The sequence below is a fragment of the Hyla sarda genome, chromosome 1, assembly GCF_029499605.1.
Source record: "Hyla sarda isolate aHylSar1 chromosome 1, aHylSar1.hap1, whole genome shotgun sequence".
In the NCBI taxonomy this organism is placed as follows: Eukaryota; Metazoa; Chordata; class Amphibia; order Anura; family Hylidae; genus Hyla; species Hyla sarda.
In genome coordinates, this window is record NC_079189.1 from 262861449 (window position 1) to 262887767 (window position 26319).

The window sequence follows — 26319 nt, forward strand, 5'->3', positions numbered from 1 at the left end:
AATGCTTATTTTGCACATCTGATCATGTGATAGTTTTATGTATAACAAACTGTTTTCATTGTGATTTTACTACATCTGTTTTCAAAGAAAAGTTATTCTCGCAGGCAAAAACGGTATAAAAACCGTCATTGCTCCTGCTACCCAATCCGTGGACCTGACGAAGAGCTGGAGAGGTTTCAAAGATGGGCAACCAGAGTAATATGGTGAATGGTAGGAGTACAGTACACAGAAAGATTATCAGAATTATGGTTATTTAGTTTAGAAAAAAGAAGGCTTAGGGGAGACCTAATAACTATGTATAAATATATCAGGGGGCCGTACAGAGATCTCTCCCATGATCTATTTATACCCAGGACTGTATCTATAACAAGGGGACATCCTCTACGTCTAGAGGAAAGAAGGTTTCTACACCAGCACAGACGGGGGTTCTTTACTGTAAGAGCAGTGAGACTGTGGAATTCTTTCCCGGAGGAGGTGGTCATGGTGTACTCAGTAAAAGAGTTAAAAGGGGACCTGAATGCATTTCTGGAGAGTAATAACATTACATGTTGTGGATTCTAGATTTATAGGGACAGAATGTTGATCCAGGGATTTATTCTGACTGCCATATTTGGAGCCAGGAAGGAATACATTTCTTCTTTCTGTTGCTTACTTGCTTTGTCATTCTGAGCTTTGGAGGAGTAAGGACGCGTTGCATGACTCATCTTCCTCCCTGAGTGCTGGGTTCTCCATCCAATCACTGCAGGCTGCTCTGTAACCCCCTCGTCTCTGCTGCAGTCTGATAGGACAGGAGGTAGCTCAGAGGAGAGCTAGTCCCACCCTCACTTACTGGACTTTGTCCATGCCTGTGCTTCAGCTTGGACAATGACGATGTGGCAGCCAGACAGGATTATGTTCTGGATTGTATGAGGTGTTTATATATATATATATATATATATATATATATATATATATATATACATATATATATATGTGTGTGTGTGTGTGTATATGCTTTTTTTTTTCTTTATAAAAGCCATGATTTCTATGAAAAAGAAAGTATATTAGAAAGGTTAATGTTTTGCCAAGATGTATAGCATATACAAAGGTTTTATATCAGACAGTGCCAATTAAATCTTTTATATATGAGGTATTCTAAATGGATGTAATTGTTTTATATATGAATGTTTGATATTGTTCTTATGTGTATATATGTTCATCTTTCTTTTTCTGCTGTGAAGGTTGTGTTCTTCAGTGCAATGACCTCCACTGCTAGTTCTTTCAGGTCAAGACACAAAGATCCTTTTGTTTTTAAATTTTTACTTAATTGTCTGGCTTTGGTTATTTTACCTCACAAAGCTAGGGCTGCTACGGGATTGCGCTAATACATAAACCAATCTGCATGGAGGGTTAACATGACATTACAATCAGACTACAACCATTAACTCTTTGACATCCCTGCACAGAAGGGGGGCACCTGCTATAGAACAATAGTGAGTATGAACTATGCACGCCCTTCTGACCGAAAACTACTGATGGAGGGATATCTTTTGGCAATCTGTAAATACAAATTGCTCATCTTGAGTATTTGGGGTGGGTAAAATATGGAGCAGAGAAAATGTTTTGAATTTTATAAGACTTATTTATATTATTTATATTTTCTCTGGGACAATGAACCATGGATGTGATTATGGAAATACCCCTTCAATCCCTTCAGGACTGGGCAAATTAGCATTTTTGTTTTTAAATCCTTGCTTTCTAATAGCCATAACACATTTATTTTTTTCCTCCACGGACTCATATGAGAGCTTGTTATTTGCTGGACTAATTGAACATTGTAAGGACATCCTTCATTCTTTCATAAAAAAAATGCTAAATAATAAAATTATTTTATAATGTTATAATGATAATTTCAGGTCCTATATAGCAAACAAAACATAAATAAATAAATAAATCTTGAGATCAATGAACCATCTTCAATCTAGAAATATAGTATAGCTATAGTGAAGTTAAATGTATTTATCAAAGATAAAGTCAAAGATAAACAAACAAAAATGACCAATACACGTAATCTTTTACAGCATAACAGCTACAGCAGCAAGCATTGGGGCTGCAGGTATACCACAGTCGGGACTGGTCACCATGGTGATTGTGCTGACATCAGTTGGACTACCTACTGATGACATTACGCTGATTGTTGCAGTCGATTGGGCTTTGTAAGTTACTCTTCTTACAGGATGTCAATCAATGGTAGTCAATTATCATGCTATATTTAAACCCTCATATTGCTTCTCGGAAATTATTATTATTTTTTTTTAAATCAACTGGTGCCAGAAAGTTAAATTGATTTGTAAATTATTTCTATTTAAATATCTTAATCCTTCCAGTACTTATCAGCTGCTGTATACTACAGAGGAAGTTCTTTTCTTTTTGAATGTCTTTTCTTTCTGACCACAGTGCTCTCTGCTGACACCTCTGTCTATGTCAGGAATTGTCCAGAGCAGGAGCAAATCCCCATAGCAAACCTACCCTGCTCTGGACAGTTCTTGACATGGACAGAGGTCTCAGCAGAGAGCATAGTGGTCAAACAGAAAATACATTCAAAAAGAAAAGAACTTCCTCTGTAGTATACAGCAACTGATAAATACAGGAAGGATTAAGATTTTTAATGGAAGTAATTGACAAATCTGTTTAACTTTCTGGCACCAGTTGATTGAAAAAATAATAATTCACCGGAGTACCCCATTAATATATGAAAAAATATAAATCCTTAAAAGAGTACTGCAGCTAGGGGATGAGTGTCTCCTGTCAGGGCCCTGGCTCTGCCACGGCTCTCCCCATGCAGGAGGTGTTCCAATAAAACCTCCAAACCACTAAGGGTTAATTCAGGCACAGGCAATGGATCGTGGTGTGTACAGCAATGCTGATAGATGGCTTATAGGAAAGTAGGAACAATGTGGATAACCAAAGGTCATTTATTCAGAACAACGCGTTTCAACGCCAGAGCAGGCGTTTCAACCTGAGGAAGACGCCTGCTCCGGCGTTGAAACGCGTTGTTCTGAATAAATAACCTTTGGTTATCCACATTGTTCCTACTTTCCTATAAGCCATCTATCAGCATTGCTGTACACACCACGATCCATTGCCTGCGCCTGAATTAACCCTTAGTGGTTTGGAGGTTTTATTGGAATACTGAACACCACGAGGTGGTGGAGAGGGACCGGCTGCACTTTGGACATTTTCCTATCACCAGATCACCAGAGTTGTGCCTGTTTGTCAGCACAACTCTTTGGGTAAGCGCAAATTATTATTATATGCGGTTCCTACCCATCTTTTATTGCACTAAGGAGCGCTCTCTGTGTTCTTTTGTACATGCAGGAGGTGTGTTCACCACAGCATGACGTGGAGATGCAGACACGGAGATGCAGCATTCGTGCAGCCCCCCTCTCCCATAGAGCTGAATGGAGGGGGCGTGTCTGTTGACCTCTTAGCTGGGTCCCAGTGGTCTAACCCCTGTGATCATACACTTATCCACTATGCTGTGGATAGGGGATAAGTTGTCTAAGGCTGCAGTACTCCTTTAAAAAGTGTACCTGTCTGATCCAAAAAAAATAAAAAAGGATGCCTCTAACTCCTATATTTATTATAAAAATACCTCTTTTCACTAGCTCACAGTGTTAGAAATCCTCTCCAGGGAAGGGGGCGTGTCCATTCCTTTTGGTGGTGAGAGGTGATTGGTGTGTCTGCTCATGGACAAGCCAGATGCTGCTGCAGGACTTAACCAGTCCCAGTAGATATGGGGACCCCTGGTGGTAGGACTTTATATACCTGTTTTTCTTTATTAACCCCTTAAGGACATAGGGCATATCCATACGCCCCCGTTTCCAAGTCCTTAAGGGCCGAGGGCGTATGGATACGCCCTGAGCATTTCCGGCCCCCACCGCTAGCCAGAGGGGAGCCGGAGCCGGATGCCTGCTGAAATCGTTCAGCAGGCATCCCGGCATATCGCCCAGGGGGGTCATTATGTCCCCCCATGTCGGCGATTGCCGCAGATCGCTGGACAATTCAGTCCAGCGATCTGCGGCAGATTCCGGGTCAATCGGGTCTCCAGTGACCCGATGACCCGGAATTACTGGCTGATCGGGGCCGTCAGAGACGGCCCCGAACAGCCATTGCCAGCAGGGGTGAGGTGGCACTGGTGCCACCTCACGATCGCCCTGATTCGTCGGCCGGATTCCCGGCCGACCAATCAGGGCGCCTGCTGCGGGTGTCACTCCCGCAACCCGCTCCGCCCCTCTTTCGGAGGACGTGAGCGGGTGCGGGAAGACGACCCCCGGTGCTGGGGACCCCGATCCCCGGCGTCCCTGTTGGGACCGGGGCCCCAGGAGCAGCGGCGGCGGCGGAGACGACGAGGGACTGACCTGTGCTGCTGGATCGTTGGAGGTGAGTGACAGCCTTCTGCTGTTGCTTAGCAACAGCTCCCAGCATGCAACAAGGGCATGCTGGGAGCTGTAGTTATGCAACAGCAGGAGGCAGACCACCACAACTCCCAGCATGCCCTTATGGGCATGCTGGGACTTGTAGTTTTGCAACAGCTGAAGGCACATTCTTTCTATGTGAAAGTGTACCTTCAGCTGTTGTGTAACTACAACTCCCAGCTTGCACAATCAGCTAAAGTGCATGCTGGGAGTTGTAGTGGTGCATCTGGTGGTTGCATAACTACAACTCCCAGCATGCCCGTTGGCTGTCGGTGACTGCTGAGAGTTGTAGTTTTGCAACAGCTGAAGGCACACTAAGTTAAGTAGTAAACCAGTGTGTCTCCAGCTGTTGCATAACTACAATCCCCAGCATCCCCAGCCAATGTAGTATGCCTCCGGCTGTTGCATAACTACAAGACCCAGCATGCCCTTCCGCTGTCCGTACATGCTGGGGGTTGTAGCTTTTGCAACAGCTGAAGGCACACTGGTAACAAAACACTGAGTTTGTTACCAAACTCGGTGTTTCACAACCTGTGTGTCTCCAGCTGTTGCAAAACTACAACTCCCAGCATGCACTGATAGACCGTACATGCTTGGAGTTGTAGTTTTGCAACAGCTGGATGTTTCTCCCCCCCTTCCCCCCCATGTGAACGTACAGGGTACACTCACATGGGCGGAGGATTACAGTAAGTATCCGGCTGCAAGTTTGAGCTGCGGCAAATTTTCTGTCGCAGCTCAAACTGCCAGGGAGAAACTACTGTGAACCCCCCGCCCATGCGACTGTACCCTAAAAACACTACACTACACTAACACAAAATAAAATAAAAAGTAAAAAACACTACATATACACATACCCCTACACAGCCCCCCTCCCCTCCCCAATAAAAATGAAAAACGTCTGGTACGTCACTGTTTCCAAAACGGAGCCTCCAGCGGTTGCAAAACTACAACTCCCAGCATGCACTGATAGACCGTCCATGCTGGGAGTTGTAGTTTTGCAACAGCTGGATGTCCCCCCCCCCCCCCCAATGTGAACGTACAGGGTACACTCACATGGGCGGAGGATTACAGTAAGTATCCGGCTGCAAGTTTGAGCTGCGTCAAATTTTCTGCCGCAGCTCAAACTGCCAGCGAGAAACTACTGTGAACCCCCGCTCGTGTGACTGTACCCTAAAAACACTACACTACACTACCACAAAATAAAATAAAAAGTAAAAAACACTACATATACACATACCCCTACACAGCCCCCCTCCCCTCCCCAATAAAAATGAAAAACTTCTGGTACGCCACTGTTTCCAGAACGGAGCCTCCAGCTGTTGCAAAACAACTACTCCCAGTATTGCCAGATAGCCACTGACTGTCCAGGCATGCTGGGAGTTTTACAACAGCTGGAGGCCCCCTGTTTGGGAATCAGTGGCGTAGAATACCCCTATGTCCACCCCTATGCAATCCCTAATTTAGGCCTCAAATGCGCATGGCACTCTCACTTTGGAGCCCTGTCGTATTTCAAGGCAACAGTTTAGGGCCACATATGGGGTATCGCCGTACTCGGGAGAAATTGGGCTTCAAATTTTGTGGGGTATTTTTTTTCTATTACCCTTTTTAAAAATGTAAAATTTTTGGGAAAACAAGCATTTTAGGTAAAAAAAAATTTTTTTTTTACATATACAAAAGTCATGAAACACCTGTGGGGTATAAAGGTTCACTTAACCCCTTGTTACGTTCCCCGAGGGGTCTAGTTTCCAAAATGGTATGCCATGTGTTTTTTTTTTTGCTGTCCTGGCACCATAGGGGCTTCCTAAATGCGGCATGCCCCCAGAGCAAAATTTGCTTTCAAAAAGCCAAACGTGACTCCTTCTCTTCTGAGACCTGTAGTGCGCCAGCAGAGCACTTTTCACCCCCATATGGGGTGTTTTCTGAATCGGGAGAAATTGGGCTTCAAATTTTGGGGGGTGTTTTCTGCTATTACCCTTTTTAAAAATGTAAAAATTTTAGGAAACCAAGCATTTTAGGTAAAAAAAAATAAAAAATGTTCACATATGCAAAAGTCGTGAAACACCTGTAGGGTATTAAGGTTCACATTACCCCATGTTACGTTCCCCGAGGGGTCTAGTTTCCAAAATGGTATTCCATGTGTTTTTTTTTGCTGTTCTGGCACCATAGGGGCTTCCTAAATGCGGCATGCCCCCAGAGCAAAATTTGCTTTCAAAAAGCCAAATGTGACTCCTTCTCTTCTGAGACCTGTAGTGCGCCAGCAGAGCAATTTTCACCCCCATATGGGGTGTTTTCTGAATCGGGAGAAATTGGGTTTCAAATTTTGGGGGGTATTTTCTGCTATTACACTTTTTAAAAATGTAAAATTTTTGGGAAACCAAGCATTTTAGGTAAAAAAAAAAAATTTTTTTTTACATATGCTAAAGTCGTGAAACACCTGTAGGGTATTAAGGTTCACTTTACCCCTTGTTACGTTCCCTGAGGAGTCTAGTTTCCAAAATGGTATGCCATGTGTGTTTTTTTGCTGTTCTGGCACCATAGGGGCTTCCTAAAGGTGACATGCCCCCCAAAAACCATTTGACACTCCTTCCCTTCTGAGCCCTCTACTGCGCCCGCTGAACAATTAACATAGACATATGAGGTATGTGCTTACTCGAGAGAAATTGGGTTTAAAATACAAGTAAAAATTTTCTCCTTTTTACCCCTTTCAAAAATTCAAAAATTGGGTCTACAAGAAAATGCGAGTGTAAAAAATGAAGATTTAGAATTTTCTCCTTCACTTTGCTGCTATTCCTGTGAAACACCTAAAGGGTTAATACACTTACTGAATGTCATTTTGAATACTTCGGGGGGTGTAGTTTTTTATAATGGGGTCTTTTATGGGGCATTTCTAATATGAAGGCCCTTCAAATCCACTTCAAACGTGAACTGGTCCATGAAAAATAGTGAGTTTGAAAATTTTGTGAAAAATTTCAAAATTGCTGCTGAACTTTGAAGCCCTCTGGTGTCTTCCAAAAGTAAAAACTCATAAATTTTATGATGCAAACATAAAGTAGACATATTGTATATGTGAACCCCAAAAAAATATATTTTGAATATCCATTTTCCTTACAAGCAGAGAGCTTCAAAGTTAGAAAAATGCTAAATTTTCAATTTTTTTCATCAAATTTGGTGATTTTTCACCAAGAAAGGATGCAAGTTACCATAAAATTTTACCACTAAGTTAAAGTAGAATATGTCACGAAAAAACAATCTCGGAATCAGAAGGATAACTAAAAGCATTCCAGAGTTATTAATGTTTAAAGTGACAGTGGTCAGAATTGCAAAAAACGCTCCGGTCCTTAAGGTGAAAAAGGGCTCGGTCCTTAAGGGGTTAAAGGGGTACTCCCATGGAAAACTTTTTTTTTTTTTTTTTAAATCAACTGGTGTCAGAAAGCTAAACAGATTTGTAAATTACTTCTATAATTTTAATCCTTCCAGTACTTATTAGCTGCTGAATACTACAGAGGAAATGGTTTTCTTTTTGGAACACAGAGCTCAGCTGACATCATGACCACAATGCTCTCTGCTGACATCTCTGTCCATTTTAGGAACTGTCCAAAGGAGCATATGGGGATTTTCTATGGGGATTTTCTATGGGGATTTTCTCCTACTCTGGACAATTCTTAAAATGGACAGAGATGTCAGCAGAGAGCTCTGTGTTCCAAAAAGAAAATAATTTCCTCTGTAGTATTCAGCAGCTAATAAGTACTGGAAGGATTAAAACATTTTAATAGAAGTGATTTACAAATCTGTTTAACTTTCTGGCACCAGTTGATTTAAAAAAAAAAAAGTTTTCCAGGGGAGAACCCCTTTAAATATTCACTAAAAATTAAACAACCATATTACAAAAGACATTTCATTTTCCTCAGTAACAACATATAAAAAAATTTAGTTTTTGGATCTGACAGTGCCCATTTAAAGGGAAACTGACAATCTGTTCACCCACACTAAACCCAATAAACTGAGCAGAGCGCAGGCGCTGTTGCTTTCAGAGACCACAACACGTAACTCCCACAGCCTGAAGACATTTGTATATTCATTAGACGAGCGGGCATAGCGGTAAATGTATATACTGCACCAATATTTATAATGCTGTTTCCCCGCACAATAAACCGATATATTGGGCATAGTGTAGGTGAACAGGCTGTCAGTTTCTCTTAAAGGATGTTTCAACTAGTTATCATTAATGTGCTTTTTGTATGTGAAACATCATTATTACTTTTAATTATGTATTTTGATTATCCAGAGATCGGTTTAGAACAATGACCAATGTCCTTGGAGATGCTTTGGCTGCTGGGGTTGTAGCTCACGTGTGTCGGCAAGATTTTGCTGCTAATCCAGAAACGGTAAGGAAATACCAATTGCATAATCACTTGGAGAAGGACTGTGTCAGTTGGGAAGTAGCAAAACATTTTTACTTCCAGTGTACTTATCCGAAGTGAAGTATTGTCCTTAAATTTAAAAGGAGTATACATGGTGACTGTTTGTCCTATACTCTACTTCTCACATTTTATTTTGTTTTACCTACAAAACTAAAATCTACGTCCAATAGTGATGCTATGACACGCAAAAATATCGCTCTATGCCACTTAGTGACAAATATATAAGATGCTACAGGATTACATTTGGTATTCTAGAGATTCAACATGACAAAGTGCTATTTTGAATCATAAAATTATATATACATGTAAAAACTGTTCCTCATGTGTACTGATAAGGGTATATTTTCAAATATACATGTATCAGTACCAGTTTACATGGCTCGCTTAAAACATTGATACAATGCACTTCTAAAAGTATTTCACAAAATGTATTTACTAAAGTATGAGACAAACCACATACATCTCACCATTAAAGGGGTACTGGAAAACATCAACTAGTGCCAGAAATTTAAACAGATGTGTAAATTACTTCTATTTAAAAATCCCAATCCTTCCAGTACTTTTTTTAATTATGTACACTACAGAGGAAATTATTTTCTTTTTGCATTTCCTTTCAGTCTGACAACATGCTCTCTACTGACACCTCTGTCTGTGTCAGGAACTGTCCAGAGCAAAAGAGATTTGCTATGGGGAGGGGATTTGCTCCTACTCTGGACAATTACTAAAATGGACAGAGGTGTCAGCAGAGAGCATGTTGTCAGACAGAAAGGAAGTTAAAAAAGAAAAGAACTTCTGCTGTAGTATATAGCAGCTGATAAGTACTGAAAGGATTGGGATTGACCGTGCAGACTTTTTGATAGCTTTTTATTCATTTTTTTTCATGATATAAAAAGCGACCAAAAATACGTTATTTTGGAGTTTGGAATTTTTTTGCGCGTTCGCCATTGACCGTGCGGTTTAATTAATTATATATTTGTATAGTTCGGACATTTACGCACGCGGCGATACCACATGTTTATATTTATTTTTATTTACATGGTGTTTTTTTTTATGGGAAAAGGGGGGTGATTTGAACTTTTATTAAGGAAAGGGTTAAATCACATTTATTAACTTTTTTTTACACTTTTTTTTGCAGTGTTATAGCTCCCATAGGGACCTATAACACTGCACACACTGATTGCCAGCACTGTTCACTGCAAAGCCATAACTGTTACGCCTAGCGCTCCGGGTCCCCGCTCCTCCCCGGAGCGCTCACGGCGTCTTTCTCCCTGCAGCTCCCCGGTCGGTTCCGCTGACCGGGAGCGCTGCACTGTCATGGCCGTTGGGGATGCGATTCGCACAGCGGGACGCGCCCGCTCGCGAATCGCATCCCAGGTCACTTACCCGTTCCCGTCCCCTGCTGTCATGTGCTGGCGCGCGCGGCTCCGCTCTCTAGGGCGCGCGCGCGCCAGCTCCCTGAGACTTAAAGGGCCAGTGCACCAATGATTGGTGCCTGGCCCAATTAGCTTAATTGGCTTCCACCTGCTCCCTGGCTATATCTGGTCTCCTCCCTTGCACTCCCTTGCCGGATCTTGTTGCCCTTGTGCCTAGTGAAAGCGTTTTGTGTGTCTAAAGCCTGTGTACCAGAACTTCTGCTATCCACCCTGACTACGAACCTTGCCGCCTGTCCCCGACCTTCTGCTACGTCCGACCTTGCTTCTGTCTACTCCCTTGTACCTCGCCTATCATCAGCAGTCAGAGAGGTGAGCCGTTGCTAGTGGATACGACCTGGTCACTACCGCCGCAGCAAGACCATCCCGCTTTGCGGCGGGCTCTGGTGAAAACCAGTAGTGACTTAGAACCGGTCCACTAGCGCGGTCCTCGCCAATCCCTCTCTGACACAGAGGATCCACTACCTGCCAGCCGGCATCGTGACAATAACTTTGTAATGATCAGCGTTATCGGCGGTCGATTGCTCAAGCCTGCATCTCAGGCTTGGAGCAATCAATCACCGAGGGGACAAGCCGGAGGCAGGTAAGAAGACCTCCACTCGTGTCCCAGCTGATCGGGACACCGCATTTTCACTGCGGTAGTCCCGATCAGCCCCGCTGAGCAGCCGGGCAGCTTTCACTTTCGTTTTAGACCACATGACCCCGCGTTATATCGCGGGAGCTGGCCAAGGGCGTAAATATACGTCCTTGGTCGTTAAGGGGTTAAAGAATACTGTACTTCAAGCCCTGAGTACATAAAAATTACAATTACAGTTACAAAACAATATTACCTTACTCCAAACCCACCCCATCTGCAGAGAGAGAAAAAAAACGCCACGTAAGGATTAATTACAGAGTGTCATCCTGAAAGAGACAGTACCTATTTCTATAGAGGCCCAGTCCATCTAACTGTCGATTCCTCCAAGTTTTTCAAATAGTTTCAAGCCCTTTGATGATTTTTATGCCGTTGTCCACTCATACATATAGGCCCAGATTTATCAAATTGTGTGAGAGAAAATAGAGAGTGATTTTCCCCCAGCAACCAATCACAGCTCAGGTAACTAGTTGAGGTAAAGTGAAAGCTGAGCTGTGATTGGTTCATGTGGGAAAATCTCTCTATTTTTTCTCTCACAAAGCTTGATAAATCTGGGCCATACATTTTATTCATTCACAAACCTTTTCATAGAGAACCGCATAGGAATCTTTCCTAACACAATCCACCAGTAAAAAGCCAGACTCCAATAATTTGAAGATATTCATAAAGGGCTCTGTGCACTGAGGCTCTTACATGCCGGCTCACACATCAAGATGATGGCCTGGTCAAGGGATTCATTATAAATTGTAAATGATAATGGGAAAAAAGTGCTCTCCAGCTGAAAGGATTCTGTTGGTTCCCTATTATTCAATAACCTTGCCGTAGGATTCACATACATAAGCTTAATCCATTCTAAAAACTGTCCCCCAAATCACATGTACTCGCAGATACGCCATAGAAAGCCCCACTCCACTCTGTCGAAAGCCTTCATGGCATCAAGCGACAGAATGGAGCAGGCCCCTCCATCTCCCCCTGGGTATTCATAAAGACTTTTTTAAGGTTATCAAACATAGACCTTTTAGGGATAAAAGGATCCTGTTTGCTCTGTCCCTATCACATGATTTTTCATTCCGGTCAACCTCGCGGCCAACACCTTTCGCAAAAAGCTTTACATCGGAAGTGAGCATCAAGATTGGCTGAAACATTCAACAATTCCAGTCGAGTAAGGTCCCCCCCCTTCTTTGGAATCAAAATAATGTTAGCCTCACTCATTGAGGAAGGAAATGTAGTTCCATAGTTACATATGCTGCTTTTACAGGAAGAAGTGGTGGTAGCAACTTATCAGAGAATTACTTGTAAACTTCAAAGGGTAGCCCGGTCCCTCCAGTAGCAGACCTAGACTTACATGAACTGAGTGTCACTTTCAACAAGATTAATTTCCTGGGGGGAGTCAATTCTACAAAGATTAAGTTCACCAAGAAATGCATCATATGTCCCTTTCAGATTTATATAACTGCACATAAAATTCCCACTCCATAATTTTAGGATCATTAGAGAAAATGTAATCTGCCAACTGAATAAAGCTAATCTGTTTATCACTCTCTTGTGCATTAATCAATCTAGCCTGGGTTCCATTAGCGTGGTCCTTTTCTACAAAAGCCTTCTGGCCCTTAAAGCGGTTCTTTGGTGCTTAGACATCTTATCCCCTATCCAAAGGACTGATTGCAAAAGGGGTGCCGCATGCAAGATCCCCAGCGGCCGGACTCCCGCGATCAGGCATCTTATCCCCTATCCTTTGGATAGGGGATAAGATGTCTAAGCACCGGAGAACCCCTTTAGAGAAAAGTTTCTGTTGTACTTTATCATTAATGTATCATTCATATTCCTCTTGTTATTTGTTCTTCAAAGTTACTGTTAAAAGGATTATTAATAATTGAGCCTCCTTCCGATTAACATTTTCCACCAACTAATTTTCTTTTTTGTGCATTAACCGCTTTAAACAATGGACCTCTAAGGACTGCTTTCAGTGAGTCCCATACTACCTGAGGACTTGCCGAACCACAGTTTTCTTCCCAGACCTGTGACATTTCTTTTTAAATCTGTTCTTTATTAGAGAAAATACGTAGTCAATACAAGTTGAATAGAAATCCCCACCCTCCCATCTTACCTGCATTGTCTAGATCTAAATTCATAAACATTGGCACATGATCAGAGATAGATCTGATACCAAATTTAATATTCCTAGCTAAAGAAACAAAATTTTTCCAAGAATCAAATCGATCCGCGATGCAGTCTGATGAGATTTCCTAAAACAGGTGAATGCTTCCTTTTCTGGATATATATTTTTTCTCTATTTGATAATCCATGACAAAATTGAGATCGCCACAAACAAGTACCGTCATCTCTTCTTCATAACCAATGCCCCAGTCAATTTCTTCAATTCTTCTAAGGAGAAAGGGGAGAAGAGGGATATAGAGAAATACGAATATGTTCTATATGATCTTTTTCATATTTATTTCCACCAACAAAAAAATTTATCTTTCTTTACTATCAATTTGAGATTTCAAAACCTGAAAACCAATATTTTTATGTACATAGACCAAGTGTTAAGTTATGCCCTCCGTCCACACACACTGGCCGAGGGCGCATGGTCCCGTTAATTTCTGCTGCCAATGGGGCTGGGACTCACATCGCGGGATGCGCCCGCATGCGAGCCCCAGTCAGTCACTCACCTGGGGCCTCTCCTGCCCCCGCCTCTGCCTCTCTGCTCTGGCGCGCGTGTCCCCATCCCCTAGGGCATGAGTGCCGGAGCTTTAAGATTTAAAGGGCCAGTGCACTCATTAGTGTAATTTACCTGTGGCTCATTGATAAATTCCTCCACCCTCCTCACTTCCCTGCCAGATCTCTTTGTTGCCTTGAGCCTGAGAGAAAGCATTCCTGTTATTGCCTTGCTGTATATCTGATCCTGTGCTCCATGACCTGACCTTTCTCCTTGCCGCCTGCCTACTGACCATTTGCTATGTTCCTGACTATGCTACTTGCTACTATGCTACTTGCCGCCTGCCCGGACCTTCTGCTATCCTGACTACGAGCTGTCTTATCCCTCCTGTGCCTCGCATCTCCTCAGCCACCAGTTGGGTCGAGCCGTGCCAGGGGTAGCAACCTGGGTGCCACTTGCCGCAGCAAGTCCATCCACTTTGCGGCGGGCTCTGGTGAAAACCAGCAGCACCTTAGACTCCACTCCCTGGTACGGTCCGAGTCATCTGCCACACATGTCCAGCGGATCCACATCCACCAGGGTTACATACATAGTTACATAGTTAGTACGGTCGAAAAAAGACATATGTCCATCAAGTTCAACCAGGGAATTAAGGGGTAGGGGTGTGGCGCGATATTGGGGAAGGGATGAGATTTTATATTTCTTCATAAGCATTAATCTTATTTTGTTCCAGGAATGTATCTAATCCTGTTTTAAAGCTGTTAATTGTTCCTGCTGTGACCAGTTCCTGAGGTAGACCGTTCCATAAATTCACAGTCCTCACGGTAAAGAAGGCGTGTCGCCCCTTGAGACTAAACTTTTTCTTCTCCAGACGGAGGGAGTGCCCCCTCGTCCTTTGGGGGGGTTTAACCTGGAACAGTTTTTCTTCATATTTTTTTGTATGGGCCATTAATATACTTATATACGTTTATCATATCCCCCCTTAAACGTCTCTTCTCAAGACTAAACAATTGTAACTCCTTTAATCGCTCCTCATAGCTAAGATGTTCCATGCCCCATATTAGTTTAGTCGCGCGTCTCTGCACCCTTTCCAACTCCGCAGTGTCCCTTTTATGGACAGGTGCCCAAAACTGAACAGCATATTCCAGGTGAGGCCGTACCAATGCTTTATAAAGGGGGAGTATTATGTCCCTGTCCCTTGAGTCCATGCCTCTTTTGATACATGACAATATCCTGCCGGCCTTGGAAGCAGCAGCCTGACATTGCATGCTATTCTGTAGTCTGTGATCTACAAGTACACCCAGATCCTTCTCTACCAGTGACTCTGCCAGTTTAATCCCCCCTAAGACATACGATGCTATACAAGTGGATTGTTCTCGTCTTACGCAACAGGTGAGGTCACAACGACGTAGTGAGAATTTGTTCTTGTATTGTGCCAGCCCGGAGCACTTCCTCATGGACCGTACAGCTTGCCCACAGCTTCCGGGAAACACTTGCACCTAGGGTTTGTGGGAGAGGTGTCCCTGTGTGTGAATACTACCTCTCCACTATTTTTGTACAAGTCTTCGCTTCAGCCAAGTCTTCCTTCAGTGCTACAGCATTTTTGGATTCTTGATCAGCAGGTGACTTTATTGATTCTTCTTTGGTCCACAAGTATCATCATCCTCTTACTCAGCTTGCCAAGCCCTTGTTCATCTCCTCTGTTAATGGACAAAATCTGGACTGTATGGTTCACTTCCGTACTGAATCTCTTGTCAAGCAAGTGGGAGTATTGCACAAAGAAAAGATTGAATTCTATGTTCTGCCACACTGTACTTCAGAGATTCTTCTTGGCCTTCCTTCCTTGGCTGCAACGCCATTCTCCACAACTGGATTGGAAAACTGGAGAGATTATTCGTTGGGGACAATCCCGTCAAAATCTTTGCCTCCTATCAGTTCAGTCTAAAATAGTTTTTCGTCCTCCTCCTTTACCCGGTCTGCCACCACATTACCAAGTTTTCTCTGATGTTTTCTGCAAGAAACAGGCTGAGTATCTGCCTCAACATCGTCCATACGACTGCCCTATTGATCTTCTGCCTTGTACCACTCCTCCTAGTTTAAAGGATATATCCTCTATCGGTTCCTGAGACCAAAGGCATGGAGTATATTCAGGAGAATCTCCTGTAACTCCTCTTCTCCTGCTTTAGCTGGTTTCTTCTTTGTTGGGAAGAAGGATGGCTCACTCCGTCCTTGCATTGACTACAGGGGATGTATCAAAATCACAGTCAAGAACCGTTATCCTCTACCTCTTATCTCAGAACGTTTTGACCGTCTACGTGGTGCCAAGGTCTTCTCCAAGTTGGACTTACGTGGAGCGTATAACCTCATTTGTACCGCACGGGAGATGAATGGAAAACGGCCTTTTACCCCTTAAGGACCCTTGACGTACGCGTACGTCATGACACCCTGGTACTGCTGCGCGCCGGGCGGGGACCGGACCGGGATGCCTGCTGAAATCCCGAAGATCCACTTACCCGTCCGGAGGCAGTGGGCGACGGAGATCGGCGGCCGATGATGTCGTGCGTCTGGATCCTGCGGAAGCCAGTCAGTTGCCTAGCAACATCTGGAGGGTAAAGTTTGAGACAACTATACAGTGGTCTCTAACTGCAGCCCTCCAGATGTTGCAAAACTACAACTCCCGGCATGCCAAGACAGCTGTTTGGGCATGCTGGAATATGTAGTTTTGCAATAGCTGGAGGACTACAGTTTGAGACCACTATACAGTGGTCTCTAAACTATATCCCTCCAGATCTTGCAAAACTACAACTCCTAGCATGCCCACACAGCTGTTTGCTATCTGGGCATGCTGGGATTTGTAGTTTTGCAACATCTGGAGGGCCACAGCTTGGAGATCACTGTGGCCCTCCAGATATTGCAAAACTGCAAATCCCAGCATGACCAAACATCAAACAGCTGTCTCGGCATGCTGGGAGTTGTAGTTGCGTACCTCCAGCTGTGCATAACTACATCTCCCAGCATTCCCTTTGGTGATCAGTACATGCTGGGAGTTGTAGTTTTGCAACAGCTGGAGGCACACTGGTTGGAAAATACCAATCAGAGTACGAATCATTGACCACCACTCTCTGGGTACGATCCATGAGCCAGTGTTCAATCCAGTTACAAACTAAAATTTCCAAACCCAAAGACCTTAACTTACCTGTCAGACGTCTATGAGGGACAGTATCAAACGCTTTAGCAAAATCCAGAAACACTATATCCACAGCCATTCCTCTGTCAAGGCTTCTACTCACCTCTTCATAAAAGCAAATTAGATTGGTTTGACAACTTCTATCCTTAGTAAACCCATGCTGGCTATCACTTATAATACAATTATCCCCTATGTATTCCTGTATGTAATCCCTTATAAGTCCTTCAAACAATTTACCCACAATGCACGTTAAACTTACCGGTCTATAGTTTCCTGGGGAAGACCTAGAGCCCTTTTTGAAGATTGGCACCACATTCGCCTTGCGCCAGTCCCTTGGCACAATACCAGACACCAGAGAATCTCTAAATATCATGAACAGGGGTACAGATATTACTGAACTTACCTCTCTAAGAACTCTTGGGTGTAGTCCATTCGGTCCTGGGGATTTGCTTACATTTATATCACTTAACTTACCTTGTACCATCTCTACATTAAGCCAGTTCAGTACATTTCATGATGTGTTACCAGCACTGACCTGGCCAATGTCAGCTCCTTCTTCCATAGTATATACAGAACTAAAGAACCCATTCAGTAGCTCCGCCTTCTCTTGATCGCCTGTGACAACCTCCCCATTATCATTATTAAGGGGTCCTACATGCTCTGTCCTTGGTTTTTTTGCATTTATATATCTAAAAAAATATTTAGGATTAGTTTTGCTTTCTTTGGCCACCTGTCTCTCATTTTGAATTTTTGTTGTTTTTATTAAATTTTTACAGATTTTATTAAGCTCCTTGTACTGTTTAAATGTTATAGCTGACCCATCAGATTTGTATTTTTTGAAGGCTATTTTTTTGTTGTTTATTGCTCTTTTAACATCATGTGTCAGCCATGTAGGATTTAGTTTTAATCGTTTATATTTGTTCCCCTTTGGTATATATTTAGCTGTATAGTTATTTAGAGTTGATTTAAAGATGTCCCATTTACCTTCTGTATCAGTATATGACAACACCTCCCCCCAGTCTATGTCCTGTAGTGCAGCCCTCAGCCCAGGGAAATTTGCCTTTTTAAAGTTATATGTTTTTGCCTTCCCCGCCTGTCTTTGTTTTCTACATTTTAAGTCAAAAGTAACTATATTGTGGTCGCTATTACCAAGGTTTTCCCGCACAGTTACATTACCAACCAGCTCTGCGTTGTTGGAAATGATCAGATCCAACAAGGCATCACATCTTGTTGGGTCCTCCACAAACTGGCCCATAAAATTATCCTGCAATAAATTTAGGAATTGTCGCCCCTTTGTAGTTTTAGCCTAAGTCCCTGAAATCATTTTTAAGGACACTCCACTTACCTCTTACTTTGTCATTGGTGCCAATATGTACCATGACTGCTGGGTCCTCTCCAGCCCCGCCCAACAACCTGTCAACCCGATCCGCGATGTGCCGAACTTGTGCGCCAGGCAGACAACACACTGTTCGGCGATCCCGGTCTTTGTGACAGATTGCCCTGTCTGTCCCCCTAATAATTGAGTCCCCCACCACTAGTACCTGTCTGGCCTGCCCTGTACTCCTCCCTCCCTCCTTACTGGAGCAGACACCCCCCTGGCGGTCAGAGGCGGTATCCTGCTGCAGTTCTGCTAGCTCTGTAATGGCATCCCCCTCATCTGCCAAGCGGGCAAACTTGTTGGGGTGTGCCAGTTCAGGACTAGCCTCCCTGACACTTTTTCCGCTACCCCTCTTTCTAACTGTAACCCAGCTAACTGCCTGACTGTCCTGCAACTCCGTCCCACTGTCCTCCCCCACCTCTATTCCCGAGAGTGCCTGCTCAGTGAGCAGGAGACTCCTCTCCATGTTGTTAATGCTTCTCATTGTTGCCAGTCGCCCCTCTAGATGCAGGATCTGGGCTTCCAAACGGACAACTAGCACACATCTCGTACAACAATATGCACCCTCAAACTGTTGTTCAAGGATTGCATACATTGAACAGGATGTACATTGGACTGCATTTTCCAACATGGAGGCCATCTAATAATGGGAATTTCACAAATGTATAGGAAAAAACAGACAGTCAAAATTACACTTAAAATTTTTTGTAGACCTTGTGGGTTCAAAAATTAAAACTCACAGCGATCTCAACCTCCTGCTTTCAAACTCCAGTTTTTGAAACTCCTCTTTCACGCCCCCTCTTACACAGCAACACTCAGAAAGAGCAAGCTCTCAATAAGAGTCCCAAGCTAAGATTTATACACCTGTGCCCAATCTACTCCTCCTCCCCCCAAAATATGAATGTGGGCTATAGGCAGTCGCACCCACTCCACAGATTCACTCCGCACAACAGATAATCACAGTTTTTGAAACTCCTCTTTCACGCCCCCTCTTACACAACAACACTCAGAAAGAGCATGTCTGAAACGTGAGTGTTACAGTAAGATCCAGCCATTGATCCCGCTGAGGTACCCCACCTGAAGTCACGGATCTTCCCTCCGTTGTGGTACGTCAGTCGCAGCAGTTGGCCCGACAGGCGCAGAAACTTTCTCAACTTTCTGCTATGATGCAACAGCTTTTGGCCTTACAACAGCAGCAGGTACCGCAACCTGGCCCACTCCCACTACCAGTTACTGCAGTGTCTTCTGTCTCCCAGCTACGTCTTCTGTTACCTTCCAAGTATGATGGGGATTCCAAGTCATGCAGATGCTTCGTTACACAGTGCTCCATGCACTTGGAGCTCATGTCTGAACAGTTTCCGATGGAACGTGCTAAGATGGCCTTTGTCATTAGTCTACTGTCCGGAAAAAAAGCTCTGGTATGGGCTACACCCCTTTGGGACCGTGGTGATCCGCTTTCCTGCAATTTGTAGGCCTTTCATGCAGAATTTCACAGTGTCTTTGAGGAACCCGAACGTGCCTCTTCTGCTGAGACGGCTTTGCTGAACCTCTGTCAAGGGAATTCTTCCGTTGGTGACTACGCGGCTCAATTCCGCACTCTTGCCTCTGAACTTGCATGGAATCATGAGGCCTCGTGTGCCACATCAAAAAAGGACTGTCAAGCAGAATTAAAGATGCCCTCACAGCACGTGATCCTCCATCCTCTTTGACTGAACTTATCCACTTGGCCACTCACATTGATGTGCGTTTTGCTGAGAGACAGGAGGAACTGCGCTTAGAAAGGGAACCTGCCCGAACAAGGAGATACCCTCGTCTAGCACCCGTGTTTCAACATCCACCTCTTCTGTTTCCTTTGCCTCTTGCCAAAGAGGCTATACAAGTGGATTGTTCTCGTCTTACGCAACAGGTGAGGTCACAACGACGTAGTGAGAATTTGTTCTTGTATTGTGCCAGCCCGGAGCACTTCCTCATGGACCGTACAGCTTGCCCACAGCTTCCGGGAAACACTTGCACCTAGGGTTTGTGGGAGAGGTGTCCCTGTGTGTGAATACTACCCCTCCACTATTTTTGTACAAGTCTTCGCTTCAGCCAAGTCTTCCTTCAGTGCTACAGCATTTTTGGATTCTTGATCAGCAGGTGACTTTATTGATTCTTCTTTGGTCCACAAGTATCATCATCCTCTTACTCAGCTTGCCAAGCCCTTGTTCATCTCCTCTGTTAATGGACAAAATCTGGACTGTATGGTTCACTTCCGTACTGAATCTCTTGTCAAGCAAGTGGGAGTATTGCACAAAGAAAAGATTGAATTCTATGTTCTGCCACACTGTACTTCAGAGATTCTTCTTGGCCTTCCTTCCTTGGCTGCAACGCCATTCTCCACAACTGGATTGGAAAACTGGAGAGATTATTCGTTGGGGACAATCCCGTCAAAATCTTTGCCTCCTATCAGTTCAGTCTAAAATAGTTTTTCGTCCTCCTCCTTTACCCGGTCTGCCACCACATTACCAAGTTTTCTCTGATGTTTTCTGCAAGAAACAGGCTGAGTATCTGCCTCAACATCGTCCATACGACTGCCCTATTGATCTTCTGCCTTGTACCACTCCTCCTAGTTTAAAGGATATATCCTCTATCGGTTCCTGAGACCAAAGGCATGGAGTATATTCAGGAGAATCTCCTGTAACTCCTCTTCTCCTGCTTTAGCTGGTTTCTTCTTTGTTGGGAAGAAGGATGGCTCACTCCGTCCTTGCATTGACTACAGGGGATGTATCAAAATCACAGTCAAGAACCGTTATCCTCTACCTCTTATCTCAGAACGTTTTGACCGTCTACGTGGTGCCAAGGTCTTCTCCAAGTTGGACTTACGTGGAGCGTATAACCTCATTTGTACCGCACGGGAGATGAATGGAAAACGGCCTTTTACCCCTTAAGGACCCTTGACGTACGCGTACGTCATGACACCCTGGTACTGCTGCGCGCCGGGCGGGGACCGGACCGGGATGCCTGCTGAAATCCCGAAGATCCACTTACCCGTCCGGAGGCAGTGGGCGACGGAGATCGGCGGCCGATGATGTCGTGCGTCTGGATCCTGCGGAAGCCGGTCAGTTGCCTAGCAACATCTGGAGGGTAAAGTTTGAGACAACTATACAGTGGTCTCTAACTGCAGCCCTCCAGATGTTGCAAAACTACAACTCCCAGCATGCCCAGACAGCTGTTTGGGCATGCTGGAATATGTAGTTTTGCAATAGCTGGAGGACTACAGTTTGAGACCACTATACAGTGGTCTCTAAACTATATCCCTCCAGATCTTGCAAAACTACAACTCCTAGCATGCCCACACAGCTGTTTGCTATCTGGGCATGCTGGGATTTGTAGTTTTGCAACATCTGGAGGGCCACAGCTTGGAGATCACTGTGGCCCTCCAGATATTGCAAAACTGCAAATCCCAGCATGACCAAACATCAAACAGCTGTCTCGGCATGCTGGGAGTTGTAGTTGCGTACCTCCAGCTGTGCATAACTACATCTCCCAGCATTCCCTTTGGTGATCAGTACATGCTGGGAGTTGTAGTTTTGCAACAGCTGGAGGCACACTGGTTGGAAAATACTGAGTTAGGTAACAGAACTTAACTGAAGGTTTTCCAACCAGTGTGCCTCCAGCTGTTGCAAAAGTACAACTCCCAGCATGCACGGTCTGTCAGTACATGCTGGGAGTTGTAGTTTTGAAACAGCTGGAGGTTTGCCCCCCCCCCCCCCCATGTGAACATACAGGGTACATTCACACAGGCAGGTTTACAGTAAGTTTCGTGCTTCAAGTTTGGGCTGCGACAAATTTTTTGTCGCAGCGCAAACTCCTAGCGGGAAACTCACCGTAACATGCCAGTGCGAATGTACCCTAAAAACACTACACTATACATAGTAAAGGGTAAAACACTACATATACACCCCCTTACACTGTCCCCCCCCCCCCCCCCCCCAATAAAAATGAAAAACTTATTTTACGGCAGTGTTTCCAAAATGGAGCCTCCAGCTGTTGCAAAACAACAACTCCCAGCATTTCCGGACAGCCACTGACTGTCCAGGCATGCTGGGAATTTAGCAACAGCTGGAAGCACCCTGTGTGGGAATCACTGGGGTAGAATACCCCTATGTCCACCCCTGTGCAATCCCTAATTTAGTCCTCAAATGCGCATGGTGCTCTCTCATCTCCATACGCAGAAGAAATTGCACTACAAATTTTGGGGGGCTTTTTCTCCTTTTACCCCTTATGAAAGGGAAAAGTTGGGGGCTACACCAGCTTGTTAGTGTAAAAAAAATTTTTTTTACACTAACATGCTGGTGTTGTCCGTTAATTTTTATTTTCACAAGCGTTAAAAGGAAAAAAAGACCCCCAAATTTGTAATGCAATTTCTCCTGAGTACGGAAATACCCCATATATGGGCATAAAATGCTCTGCGGACACACAACAAGGCTCAGGGTGAGAGTGCACTTTGTACATTTGAGGCCTAAATCGGTGATTTGCACAGGGGTTGCTGATTTTACAGCGGTTCTGACATAAACTCAAAAAAAGAAATACCCACATGTGACCCCATTTTGGAAACTACACATCTCACAGAAGGTAACAAGGGGTATAGTGAGACTTAACACCCCACAGGTGTTTAATAAAAATTCTTCAAAGTTGGATGGAAAAATGAAAAAAAAGAAAAAAAAACACATGGCAGACTATTTTGGAAACTACACCCCCACATGTGACCCCATTTTGGAAACTACACCTAAATTTTTCATTTTCCCAAGGTAAAATAGGAAAAAATCCCCCCAAAATTTGTAACCCCATTTCTTCTGAGTAAGAAAATGTGTGGATGTAAAGTGCTCTGCGAGCGAACTACAATGCTCAGAAGAGAAGGAGCGCCATTGGGCTTTTGAAGAGAAAATTTGTCCAGAATTGAAGGCCATGTGTTTTTACAAAGCCCCCATAGTGACAAAACAATGGACCCCCCACATTTGACCCCATTTTGGAAACTACACCCCGCACGTAATGTAATAAGGGGTACAGTGAGCGTTTACGCCCCACAAGGGTCTGAGAGATTTTTGGAACAGTGGTCCGTGAAAATGAAAAATGTAATTTTTTTGTCAAACGCCAGTGGGGTGTAAATACTCACTGCACCCCTTATTAAATTCTGTGAGGGGTGTAGTTTCCAAAATTGGGCCACATGTGGGGGTGCAGTTTCCAAAATAGTATGCCATGTGGGTTTTTATTTTTTTTGTTAGTTTTTTGCTGTCCTGGCACCATAGGGGCTTCCTAAATGGGACATGCCCCCCAAAAAACCATTTCAGCAAAATTTACTTTGCAAAAGCCAAATGTGACTCCTTCTCTTCTGAGCATTGTAGTTCGCCAGCAGCGCACTTGACCTCCACATATGTGGTGTTTCCATACTCAGAAGAGATGGGGTTACAAATTTTGGGGGGATTTTCTCCTATTACCCTTTGTAAAAATTAAAAATTTGGGGGAAATCTAGCATTTTAGTGGGAAAAAAATAATTTACATATCCAACTTTAACAAAAAGTCGTGAAACACCTGTGGGGTGTTAAGGCTCACTGGACCCCTTTTTACATGCCTTGAGGGATGAAGTTTCCAAAATAGTATGCCTTGTGGGGATGATTTTGTTGCTGTTCTGGCACCACAGGGGCATCCTAAATGCAACATGCCCCCAAAAAACCATTTCAGAAAAACTCACTCTACAAAATCCCACTGTTGCTCCTTCCCTTCTGAGCTCTCTAGTGCACCCGCCGAACACTTGACATACACATATGAGGTATTTCCTTACTCGAGAGAAATTGGGTTACACATTTTAGGAAGATTTCTCTCCTTTTACCCCTTGAAAAATTCAAAAACTGGGTCTACAAGAACATGCCAGTGTAAAAAATGAAGATTTTGAAATTTCTCCTTCAATTTGCTGCTATTCCTGTGAAACAGGACCTAAAGGGTTAACAAACCTTTTGAATGTCATTTTGAATACTCTGAGGGGTACAGTTTTTATAATGGGGTCATTTGTGGCGTATTTCTAATATGAAGGCCCTTCAAATCGACTTCAAAACAGAACTGGTCTCTGAAAAATTTTGGTTTAGAACATTTTGTGAAAAATTTGAAAATTGCTGCTGAATTTTGAAGCCCTCTGATGTCTTCCAAAAGTAAAAACATGTCAACTTTATGATGCAATCATAAAGTAGACATGTTGTATATGTGAATCAATATATAATTTACTTGGAATATTCATTTTCCTTATAAGCAGAGAGCTTCAAAGTAAAAAAAAATGCAAAATGTTCAATTTTTTCATAACATTTTGCAATTTTTCACCAAGAAATTATGCAAGTATCGACAAAATTTTACCACTAACATAAAGTAGAATATGTCATGAAAAAACAATCTCGGAATCAGAATGAAAGGTAAAAGCATCCCAGAGTTATTAATGCTTAAAGTGAAAGTGGTCAGATGTGCAAAAAATGGCCGGGTCCTACAGTGAAAATTGGCCGGGTCCTTAAAGGGTTAATACTCGTGACGGACATTTTGAGTATCTCGTAATGCCTTTTGGTCTCTGCAATGCTCCAGCCATTTTTCAAGAGTTTGTCAATGATATCTTCCGTGATCTTCTCTACACCTGTGTTGTCGTATACCTAGATGACATCCTGATCTCTTCCAACTTAGAGGAGCATCGTACTCATGTTCATCTGGTTCTTCAGTGACTACGGAAGAATCATCTCTATGCTAAACTGGACAAATGCCTGTTCGAGAAATCTAGTCTTCCATTTCTTGGGTACATTATCTCTCATCAGGGCCTGCAGATGGATCCAGATAAATTGTCTGCAGTATTGGATTGGCCTCGTCATTCGGGCTTACATGCTATTCAATGCTTTCTGGGATTCACTAACTATTATCTTCAGTTTATCCCACATTTTTCATCCTTGGTTGCTCCAATTGTGGCTCTCGCTAAGAAGGCTTATAATCCTAAATCTTGGCCTCGAGAGGCTGAAGAGGCCTTCTCCCGTTTAAAGTCTGCGTTTGCCTCTGCTCCCATGCTTAAAAGACCTGATCCGGAGAGAGGCCCTTTGCTTTGGAGGTTGATGCCTCATCTATTGTAGTGGGTGCCATTCTCACTCAGAGAAACGCCAAGGGCAAGAGTTTAACTTGTGGGTTCTTCTCCAAGACCTTCTCTCCTGCTGAGAGGAATTACTCCATTGGAGATCGTGAACTCCTTGCTATCAAGCTAGCTTTGGAGGAATGGCAACATTTATTGGAAGGTTGTTCTCATCTGGTCAGCATATACTCAGACTATAAGACTATAGACTATAAGAATCATCTATACCTTCAGTCTGCTCAGCGTTTGAACCCCCGCCAGGCAAGATGGTAACTGCTGTTTTCTAGGTTCAACTTCTTCATTCACTTCCGTCCAGCAGACAAGAACATCAGGGCTGATGCTCTGTCCAGGTCCTATGACGTCATTGGGTTGGACTAGAGATGAGCGAATTGAAGCAGCACTGTTGTGTACTGTTGCTGTTGTGCAAAAATAAGTTTTTTCAGCGGACTGTAGGGCATTTTTCTGCCCTTATACGTGCATACCACATACCTACATCAAAGCAGTGTACTATTTTGTAGCTGTAAATCTGTAACAAGTCTAGATACTGGGAAAGTCCACGCCAAAGTAATCACCAGCTGGTGTTTTACGAAAATACGTTTTCCAAGTGTACTGTAGCGCATTTTTTTGCCCTCATACGTGCATTCCACATAGCTACATCAAAGTAGTGCACTTTTTTGTACCTGTTAATCTGTAACAAGCCTACATACAGTGAAAGGTCAGGGAAAATTAATCACTGGCTGTTGTTTTATGAAAATACGTTTTCCAAGTGTACTGTAGCGCATTTTTTTGCCCTCATACGTGCATACCACATACCTACAGCTAAGTAGTGTACCATTCTGTACCTGTTAATCTGTCAAGGGCCTGCATACTGTGAAAGGACAGACAAAAGTAATCACCGGCTGGTGTTTTAAAAAAAATACAGAGTTTTTAGGCGCATTGTAGCGCATTTTTCTGCCCTCATAAGTGCATACCGAATACGTACATCTAAGTAGTGTACCATTTTGTACCTGTTAATCTGTCAAGA

The 26319-nt window shown here is 43.6% G+C and overlaps 1 protein-coding gene across 1 annotated transcript in view; it reads left to right on the forward strand.

The window, feature by feature from the left end:
• Positions 1-26319, forward strand: part of LOC130368083 (excitatory amino acid transporter 5-like) — a 247682-nt gene that overhangs the window by 168280 nt on the left and 53083 nt on the right. The window contains exons 9-10 of the mRNA XM_056571355.1: positions 2061-2195; positions 8743-8842. Coding sequence (XP_056427330.1) covers positions 2061-2195; positions 8743-8842 — 235 coding nt within the window. The remainder of the gene's footprint in view (positions 1-2060; positions 2196-8742; positions 8843-26319) is intronic.